The sequence below is a fragment of the Phaethon lepturus genome, unplaced genomic scaffold, assembly GCF_000687285.1.
Source record: "Phaethon lepturus isolate BGI_N335 unplaced genomic scaffold, ASM68728v1 scaffold11515, whole genome shotgun sequence".
Classification (NCBI taxonomy): Eukaryota; Metazoa; Chordata; class Aves; order Phaethontiformes; family Phaethontidae; genus Phaethon; species Phaethon lepturus.
Window position 1 is genome coordinate 428 of NW_010538377.1, and position 10,199 is coordinate 10,626.

Here is a 10,199-nt window from a genome sequence, read left to right on the forward strand (position 1 = left end):
TCCACCTGTCAAATCCATGTCTGTCCAATTTAGAGATGAGGATGTCGTGTGAGACAGTGTCAAATGCTTTATATAAGTCCAGGTTGATGATGTCAGTTGCTCTTCCTTTACCGACCAAAGCTGTAACCTTGTTGTAGAAGGCTACCAAATTTGTCAGGCACTGCTTGCCCTTAGTGAAGCCATGTTGGCTGTCACCAGTCACCTCCTTAGTTTCCGTGTGCCTTAAGTATAGTTTCGAGGACGATCTGCTCCATGATCTTGCCAGGCACAGAGGTGAGACTGACTGGCCTGTAGATCCCCGGGTCTTCCTTTTTTCCCTTTTTAAAAATGGTGGTTATATTTCCCTTTTTCCAGTCAGTGTGGACTTCACTGGATGGCTATGACTTCTCAAGTATGATGGATAGTGGCTTAGCATCTTCATCCACCAGCTCCCTCAGGACCCACAGATTATCAGGTCCCATGGACTTGTGCACCTTCAGGTTCCTTAGATGGTCTTGAACCTCATCTTCTCCTGCAGTGGGTGGTTCTTCATTCTCCTAGTCCCTGCCTTTGCCTTCTGCTACTTGGGAGGTGTGGCTTGAGCATTTGCCAGTGAAGACTGAGGCAAAGATGTCGTTGAGTACCTCAGCCTTCTCCATAACCTGGGTAACTGTGTTTCCTGTTTCCTTCTGGAGAAGGCCTGCATTTTCCCTAGTCTTCCTTTTATCACTGATGTACCTGTAGAAGCTTTTCTTTTTGCCCTTGACATCCCTGGTCTGATTTAATTCTATCAGGGCTTGATAGAATTCTATCTTGAACTCCACCATTTCATGGTTATTGTAGGGAAGGCTGCCCTTGAGCTTCACATTCCCAACGAGCCCCTCTTTGTTAGTGAGAACAAGGCCAGCATAGCACCTGTCCTCTACCACTTGGAGAGGGAAGTTATCCTCAACACATTCCAGGAACCTTATGTTCCACCTTATATGCCCTGGTGTGCTGTTCCTCCAGCAGATATCAGGGTGGTTGAAGTCCCCCATGGGGATCAGGGCTTATGATCGTGGGCTGCTGCTGTCTGTCTTTAGAGGGCCTCATTGGCTCAGTCTTCCTGGTCAGATGGCCTGTAACAGACCCCACTATAATGTCACCTGTTCCTGACCCCTGCTTTAATCCTGACCCACAAGCTCTGGGTCAGCTCCTCATCCCCAGGTGGAGCTCCATGCACTCCAGCTGGTCATTGACATAGAGTGCAATGCCCCCTTCTCATCTCCCCTGCCTGTCCTTCCTAAAGAGCCTGTATCCTTCCATTCCAACGCTCCAGTCATAGCAGCCATCCCACCATGTCTCCTTGATGCCAATAATATCATAGCCCTGCAGGTGTGCACACATCTCTAACTCCTCTTACTTATTCTGCTATGTGTGTTTGCATAGAGGCATTTAAGTTGAGCCCCCGATGAAGCTGACTTACTGGCTGGAGTGTCTGGAATTAAAAAGCTGCTTGCATGGGAAAAATTAATCTGGAGCTGCAACATAAGCCTTTGAACAAAATATGCAAAAAAAAAAATTTTTTTTCTGAAAAAAAAATCAAACTTTCATGTAGTGAATAGAAAGAGGACAGTGAACATGTACATATTACATAATCATTAGCTAATTTTATTATATAGTGTGGATAATGTGTTATGTATTCCCTCCTGAGTACCTTTCAGACCTTTCCCAAGTTGTAATCATCAAAACCATGCGCCTGTGCAGAGTTTACTGTGGGATCAGAGGTTTTTTTCTTCATAATCTCTTAAGAATTATTCGGTTTTTAATGCTGCATATTTTTTATTAAAAATAAAAATTAAAAAACCCACAATCTTTTTCTTCCCCTGTTGATGTCATGTTGTGTATACTTTTGTAATATATGATGTATTCCACATTGTAGTGAGTGAGAGTCATGCTACAGGCTTTACTGAGCAGCATGACAAGTCTCCTGATGGCATGTGATGTCTTAGATGCCATTTGTCAAATCCAAGTTCTGTACTGCTCAGGCCTATGGACATGTTATATCTAGCTCCACACAGAGCAGAAGGAAAACTGGTGTGTGTAACATATGCTTGTGCTTCCCTTTTTGCAGCTTTATCAGTTCATCAGCTGGCTGCTCAGGGAGAAATGTTGTATCTGGCCACACGTATTGAACAAGGTGAGACAGAGGGAGGTTAAATGCCTTCCTTTTTTTCCTTCGGGCATTTATACCCTGTTGTGCTTGACTTTTTCCCTAAAGCTGCATTTAGAAAAATCCTCAATTCTGGTATAAATTGAAGGATATTTGAAGTATCTGTTCTTTGCGGATATGGGCCATTGTTTCACATCAGTCTTTTATGCATTCATTATGATTTCAATTTTAAATTAAACATTAGTGTGAAGAGGAGTTTATCATGGTTTAACCCCAGCCAGAAACTAAGCACCATACAGCTGCTCACTCATTGCCCCCCAGTGGGACATGGGAGAGAACTGGAAGGGCAAGAGTGAGAAAACTTGTGGGTTGAGATAGACAGTTTATTAGGTAAAGCAAAAGCCACGCACGCAAGCAAAACAAAACAAGGAATTCATTCACTGCTTCCCATGGGGAGGCAGGTGTTCAGCCACCTGCAAGAAAGCAGGGCTCCATCACGCTTAACAGTCACTTGGGAAGACGAAACGCCATAACTCCGAATGTCCCCCCCTGCCCTTCCTTCTTCCCCCAGCTTTATATACTGAGCATGACATCATATGGTAGGGAATATCCCTTTGGCCAGCATGGGTCAGCTGTCCCAGCTGTGTCCCTGCCCAGCTTCCTGTGCACTCCTAGCCTTCTTTGTAGTCCTTGACTGTTAAACATCAGTGTATTACCAACATTATTTGCATCCCAAATCCAAAACATAAGCTCATACTAGCTTCTATGAAGAAAATTAACTTCAACCCAGCTGAAACCAGGATAGGTAAATCCATTCCTTCCCCTTCTCCCCAGCTATGTAGGTAACCCATGGAAATGAGGAGGAAGAATTCGTTAGTTTCTATCAGAAAAGTTTTGTTCTTTTAATTATCTTTGTAATTTAAAACACATTTCTATGAATGGTGGCTTTCCAATTCTATTTAAGCAATGAACATACAGAGCTATATGTTGGTAATTTAAGCCATGGCTCACACCTGCAAAATAATAGTGCTGCTTATTCTGAGTTGTGTGATAGTCTTCAGTGTGACATTTGTGTGTCCATAATATTTAAACAAAATTTCAACTCTACATAACATATTGAACTGAAGATTGTTAATATTATATTCTTATTGTATTATTGCTAAGCAGCCATGCTTTCAATGCATCTTTGCTGAAATGTTTACTGGAAAGCAGGTAATGAGTCACCAAGTCTATATATTTTGTAATGAGCCATGTATAGGGAAAGCAAATTGATTCTGGAGTGTCAGTAACAGTTAAAAATGCATATTATGGTGCTGTGATAAGCACGGGATTTTTTAAAGTACTTAGATACTAAAAAAATTCTAACTCAACTATTTCAGTCAGCCAGTTGTGAAAAAAGTTCTTTTTCCTTCTTCCAGCAGCACTAGAAGTAGACCTTAATTGTTTCCACAAAATACCCTGTTGATTACATAAACTTTTGGGGGAATGGAGCTATACTATCTATATTGCTTTACAAGCTAATTTTTTACAAGATTGTGTGTCTCTCTCTATTGAAAAAAACACTTTCTACAGTATAATACAGAGTGTACCTCTATTTTTCAAGCAGCCCTTCTCTTCTTTCCAAAGATAAAGCCCAGATTACAGACAACTCATAACATTTCTGAGTAAAAACAGAGCTTGATCTATAGAGCTTAAAAAAAAATAAACTCAAATCTTAAATTTTACTTTGGTCATTTGGGTGTTTTTTTCTTTCTTTGACAAAGATATTTGCACTACCATTGGTATAGAATTTTATTTTTAAAGTTAAGATGAGAATGACTTGTAGGACACAGTGGTACCTCAGTCCATTCACCATGGATATGTCAATATTTCACCAGCTCATACAATGCATTACTGAAAGGGATTACTAATTTGCATATTTTTCTTTAAACAGAAAATGTAATCAATCATAAGGATGAAGAAGGATTTACCCCTCTGATGTGGGCTGCAGCTCATGGGCAGATAGCAGTAGTGGAATTTCTCCTCCAGAATGTAAGGAAAAAAACACACTTCATTTTAAATTTCTTTACTTTTTAGTTCAGTTTGCTTTCCTGAGCTTGTTGATGCTGCTATACACTTAAAAGTTGAAGTTCTTAAAGTTATGTGTAAAACCTCACATTTTAAAAAAGCATGGTTAATTTCATTTATTATTGTTGTTGTTGTTGTTGTTATTATTATGTCAGGGTGCAGATCCTCAGATTTTGGGGAAAGGGCGAGAAAGTGCCCTCTCACTGGCTTGCAGTAAAGGATACACAGATATTGTCAAAATGCTGCTCGACTGTGGAGTTGACGTCAATGAGTATGACTGGGTAAGACTAGCTGAATTTATGTCAGATAGTACTTTGGTCAGAAATTTTAAAAGGGCACAGCACTGGCTTGAGTTTGAAAATTCTTCTACTTCTGAAATATCTGAGAGTTTCAAAACTTCCATAGGACAGGAGAAGTTGGCCCTACTAGTTCTGACTTCTGGGTAAAAAGAAAATGAGACTAATGCTGAGTCCTTGTAGAAGGGTGAGCTTACAGTCTAAACAGTAGACAAAAAAGATGAAGTTGTGAAGAATGAATACAGAACCTAATTTTTATAAAACCTGTGAAGTCTCTTACTGATACATAGAAGTATACTGGTGTGTTAAGGAATTATAGTTGCAGACTGCTCAATCATTAAGTGTCTAAGGCTTTTCCCTGCTTTTGCAGAATGGTGGCACACCTCTGCTATACGCAGTACATGGGAACCATGTGAAATGTGTAAAAATTCTCCTTGGTAAGCAGACTGTCCAAACTGAATTATCAGTAATAATGTACTATCAGTTCTTATTGTCAGAAATATGAGTTTCTTTTCCTATTTTACATAGAAAGTGGTGCTGATCCAACTATTGAAACAGATGCTGCCTATAATTCCATGGATTTAGCTGTAGCCTTGGGCTATCGGAGTGGTGAGTATTGCAAACGTAAATTCTTCGATTTTTACTTTTACTGTTCCTTGTTTATGTAGCTGCTGTAATGGCCTAGCAGAGGTTTAGCAGCTGTAAGAAGATCCCTGACCTAAAAGTCTTAATACACCTAAATGTCCCAGACCAAAATGGGTAGGAGCTTCTGTCCTGTCTCAGAAAGCCAGGTACCTAGTAGGAAAATGTCACTGACCTGGATCTGCATCTCTGGGCACAAATAATGGTGCATAGGGCTGATGCAGCCATGATCCAGACGAGGGGAACTGAGCTGCTCTTCGACCCTGTACAAAGGAGTGTGTGGGGCCCTGGACAATGATAAGAGGCCTGTAGCCCTCCTGAACCCCTCAGCCTGGCATGATGTGATGTACTTTACAACACCTTCTTCCCCTGTCAGACTAGCTCTAGCTGTAGTTGGAGGCAGACAGTAATAGTGCCAGGATCAGTGAATTAGGCTACCTTACATGGTTCTGGAAAACAGAGGCAAAGAAGGGACTCTTCATTGTTTTTCCCTCATGCTGCCTTCATTTTGAAAGCTGTGAAATGTCTCGTTACAGAAACGAACTCAATCCAGAAATAAGCCCAGCACTACACATGTAGCTTCTCCAAGCAGAGCCTTGTGCTTATTGGGGGGGGGCAGTAACTTCACAGATGTCTAGGTATAGGACTACTTCAAGAGTTCACTCTCAAAACATTACATGGAAGTAGCTTCTAATAACCGGTTTTGCCCACTTTCCATTTATAGGCTTAAAAATTTCCTTCTGTATGCTATCTGCCTATTCAAACCACAGAACAGAGCATCACCTCCAAAAATCACCATTTGCCTTACTGAGTGTATTGTTTTTGCATTATATGGGGCTTTTTTTTTCCTAAAGGGATGCAAACTCTCTTCTCAGAGTGAATTTATTCCTGTCTGTTTTTTATTAAATGATTGTACAGGGCAAGCCAGCATCTGCCAGGAAAAAACAGTACAACCCTAAAGATGAGGAAAAAAAATTAAACAGTGACTAACCTGTTTTTTTTGTCTGCTTTAGTTCAACAGGTTATTGAGTCTCATTTATTAAGGCTGCTTCAAAATATAAAGGAATAATGGTTGGCTCTTCTGCAGGTGTCAGTTCTCGGCTTGGAGATTTGAACTGCTTTTTAGCCTTGTAATCAGTGGCCAGGGTTTGTTGTTTTGTAACTCTATGTCAGTTTACTTGCTGTTTTTAGTTAAGCTTTTTGATATGCTTCCTCTTCTTTCATTGTTGTTCATAGAAATATGTGATGTCATACTTTTCTTAAATACATTTGATATAATTTAAGAAGTCAGTTTTCGTGCATGAAGAACTTTGTAAATAAAACCAGTTTTGACTATCTAAATGTTTACAGAGTGCAGTGGGTGGCACTGTGCCAAGTGTCCTACTTGATTATATCAATACACAGTCGTACAAAGAAATTTGTCTAGATACCGAGATATATCACCGTAGAAGATAGATGTCTCTACTGTTAATAACACCAAAATGTGGACCACGTGTGATTGTTTTCAAGATCCCCAGTTCGTATTACTGTGTCAGCTTTTGGCTTTGCCTGATTTTTAACAAGTTGGTAATAAATTGAAGGATTTTGATGTTGGTAGCACCTGCCTGATTTCTTTCCACCTGCCTCTGCCTTCCTGTTGTAGTCCTGAAACAACTAGGCCAGACTGTCCTAGGTAGATATTTTTCTGGACTAAGAAAGCCTAACTGCAAATGCAGAATTCCTAGCTCCTAAATATCCTTCCTGCAGTGGCTGAAAGCAGACATCAGCTGTAGGGCAAGAGAAGCCAGAGCCTACTGCATTCCAGCCTTCTTCAGCTGAAGTATGGTACTTTGGATCATAGAATCATAGCATATCTTAAGTTGGAAGGGACCCATAATGACCATCGAGTCCAACTCCCTGCTCCTCCCAGGACTACCTAAAACTAAACCATGATGAAGAGCATCATCCAGATACTCCTTGAACTCTGACAGGCTTGTTGCTGTGACCACTTCCCTGGGGAGACTGTTCTAGCCACCCTTACGGATAAGAACCTTTTCCTAATGCCCATTCTGAACCCTGCCATGATGCAGCTTCATTCCATTTCTTCACGTCCTATCATTGGTCACCAGAGAGAGGAGACAGCACCTCCCCCTCCACTGCCCCCCCTTGAGGAAGTTGTAGGCCACGATGAGGGCACCCCTCAGCCTTCTCTTCTCCAAGCTGAGTAAACCAAGTGACCTCAGCTGCTTATCCTAAGTTTTGCCCTGAGACCTTTCACCATCTTGGTCACTCTTGTCTGGACACACTCTAATAGTTTGATGTGTCATATTGAGGATCCCAAACCTGCACATAGTACTCACCTCCCTTGACCTGTGCTGTGCTCGATGCACGCCAGGACATGGTCGAGCCGTTTGACTGCCAGGGCACACTGCTGACTCCTATTCAACTTGCCATCAACCCAAACCCCCAGATTTCTTTCCCTGGGGCTGCTTTCCAGCCTCTCATCCCCCACTTTTGGGGGATGTCACAGTGTGTCTGTTTAGTTACAATCTGCAGTTATGATTTTGAAATTGGTTGAAAAACCATAGACTATTCAGAAGCTTTTCCCCCGATAGTACATTTGGATCCCCCATGCAGAGCTGTCGTGTTTCTATGAGCATTTCTCCTTTGTGTCCACTAGAGGTCTGGCATCTATTTGCATACATACACCCCTAATACCCACCTTTCTTCCCCAGTCTCAAGTTTGCTCTCCACCTACAGTTCGCAAGACATGAGTGGACCCAGGTAAGTTTAATTTTTCTATTTGAAAACCATTGCATACACAAAGGAAATCAATACTATTTAAAGTACATGCACTGTGACCCTGACCAGTGGTACTGGAAGGCTGAGAGAATAATCCAGCCAAGTTTTTTGGGTCACAGCCAGAGAAATAATGAATTCAAAATGCTAACTTGGTAATTTCAAAGAGACTGAATATACAGTAGGAGAAAAACAGGAAAAATTCCAAATCTACATGGATTAAACCTGAATTTGTAGCCAAACTTCTTGCCAACTCTGTACTGAAACACTGCAGTGTATAAAATGTGTAGATCAGGTCAGAATTAATCTCTGAAAGGTTGTTTGTGTGACAGCCATTCTGGAGATCCATTTCTTTCATGAAGCTGAAATCTGAAATGGAATGAACTTTAAGGGAGGTGAAGCAAGAAAATGTAGCTGATCTTGCAGCTGCTGGTGAAATTCTTGCTGCATTTAAGCGAGTATTATCTCTAATAATTATCTCTAGTCTCCCAGGCTTTAACACTTAGATTTTTCATGTAGGGTTTACACCAGTTTTACTGTTACCATGCATGATTAAATCAGATGAAAGAAACTGTAAATCTGACATGCCTTGGAAGCAAGGAAGGGAAATTGTTTCATAATCAAAATCTAGAAAAATGTCTTAAGTACTTTTAAAGTAAAATAATATGAAGTTGCATAATGCTGAGATGTATTGTAAAAACAAACATTGAACTTCCATGTTTGTTGAAAAACGATGCAAAAAATGCAAACTGTTTTATTGAAATATTATAACAATCCACTTCTGATAAATTTTTAAGATATGGGAAGATAGAAAAATAGAGGAATAGAGGAACAGATAAAGACAGCAAACTGTAAAATTTCTTCCATTTTGCTGTAGAATTTCAAGCAATTGTCAAATAGTCATCACCACATGTCCCACAAAAGCAAGTACAAAGGTGAAGATGGTCACCTTTCAGAAGCTGTTTCCTGCATTAAGAGCATAACATTACACTGCTAAGCCAATGAATATGGAATTGAAGTTTTCTGTGGCTTTTGCTGAGGGCTCTGCAGGAAACAGCCAGCTGTATTTCATAAGCTGTGATTCAGACAACCTGAGGAAAACTTGAAGAGTTATCAAACTGGGCACAGGGAATCTATGCAAAGAAAAAAGCACTTTACTCACTGGGAAAAAAAAAAATCACTATCAAGAAAGCAACGACAACTTGTTGATTATGCAATATTAACAGCATGCTTCACTCCACATACTTTGTGTTTCTGAGGCACAATGATCTGTGTAAATGTGTAAATATATCTCAGCATTCAGTTTTCCTTGTTTATAGTGGTAAAAATTTTAAAGCCCCTGATTCAGCATTGATAAGCATTTTTCAATGTCAGGCTGCTGGTTTTGTTTTGGTGAACAATTTCTGTAGCCTCTGATGGCACTGAGCAGACACTAGGAGTTAGCTTTGAACCCCACAGGGCTGAAGGCAGGAGTGTTTCCTTGCCATGGCATGCCAGAAGACCAGATGAGTTTGAAAATTCTGCAATCAAAATCTTAACTCCAATTTGATTCTCCCCAAACCTTCTAAGAAAAGCTCTCACCCATGTGATTTCTTACAGAATGTTGTTTTACATTTGAACTTGAATGACTGCATACTGTATTTCAGAGCATTAGCAAACAAGTCGCTTTTCCTGATTAAATTATTTTTGCCAAATTCAGTGTGCAGCATGTAATCACAGATGTCATGAACTCTGCCTCACAAAGCAGATTGCCTAGCACAGTTTCATGTAGTAAGAACAGCCAAATGCTTCAGAGCTGCACAGTCTTTGTCTCATTCTTTCACGTTTGACTTTGCAGGGTGTTCTGATCTATTTAATGGAGTACACAACAAATGAACTCTAGGCTGCAACGCAGCAGGTATGACATTTGTCAGAATTAACATTCCTTTATGGCTAGTACTGGCTGCAATAGCTTAGAAACCTTACGGTGCAAGACAGACAGGCTTTATTTGTCTGGCAGGGAGGTAAAAGAAAGCTAAAGAAGCAAGCAGCTCTGTTAGAGGGAAATTATATAGGTGTGAAATAATTCTACCAAGAAAACAAAATTTGACACATCCACTTACTAACTGCTCAAAGAAATTCTGCTTTCTCAGTTAGGCAATGGCTGAGATAGAAACTGAACCAAAGAAAATGAAGAATAACCATAAATAGTTAATATTTGTTTAAAGGAAGTTAAGATGCTTCTGTAAAGCTATTCTTAAAGGAACTCGAACCAGTAGCCCCTGCTCCCAACCCCTGGTAATGCA

The 10,199-nt window shown here is 40.4% G+C and overlaps 1 protein-coding gene across 1 annotated transcript; it reads left to right on the forward strand.

Annotated features, from left to right (window-relative positions):
• The first annotated feature begins 1,014 nt into the window (after positions 1-1,014).
• ANKRA2 (ankyrin repeat, family A (RFXANK-like), 2) lies at positions 1,015-6,476 on the forward strand. Its single transcript, XM_010286777.1, has 7 exons — positions 1,015-1,099; positions 2,093-2,158; positions 4,065-4,162; positions 4,354-4,479; positions 4,865-4,931; positions 5,023-5,103; positions 6,150-6,476. Exons 1-7 carry the CDS (start codon positions 1,015-1,017, stop codon positions 6,203-6,205), a joined length of 579 nt encoding a protein of 192 aa, XP_010285079.1. The 3' UTR covers positions 6,206-6,476.
• Positions 6,477-10,199: the final 3,723 nt, after the last annotated feature.

What these genes read in the sequence shown, in the direction of transcription:
- ANKRA2 (XM_010286777.1), top strand. Translation starts at nt 1,015, where the DNA reads ATGGGGATCAGGGCTTATGATCGTGGGCTGCTGCTGTCTGTCTTTAGA. An exon ending in TGGAATTTCTCCTCCAGAAT is followed by an intron (nt 4,163 to 4,353) that starts GTAAGGAAAAAA and finishes TTATTATGTCAG; the next exon opens with GGTGCAGATCCTCAGATTTT. An exon ending in AGCCTTGGGCTATCGGAGTG is followed by an intron (nt 5,104 to 6,149) that starts GTGAGTATTGCA and finishes TGTCTGCTTTAG; the next exon opens with TTCAACAGGTTATTGAGTCT.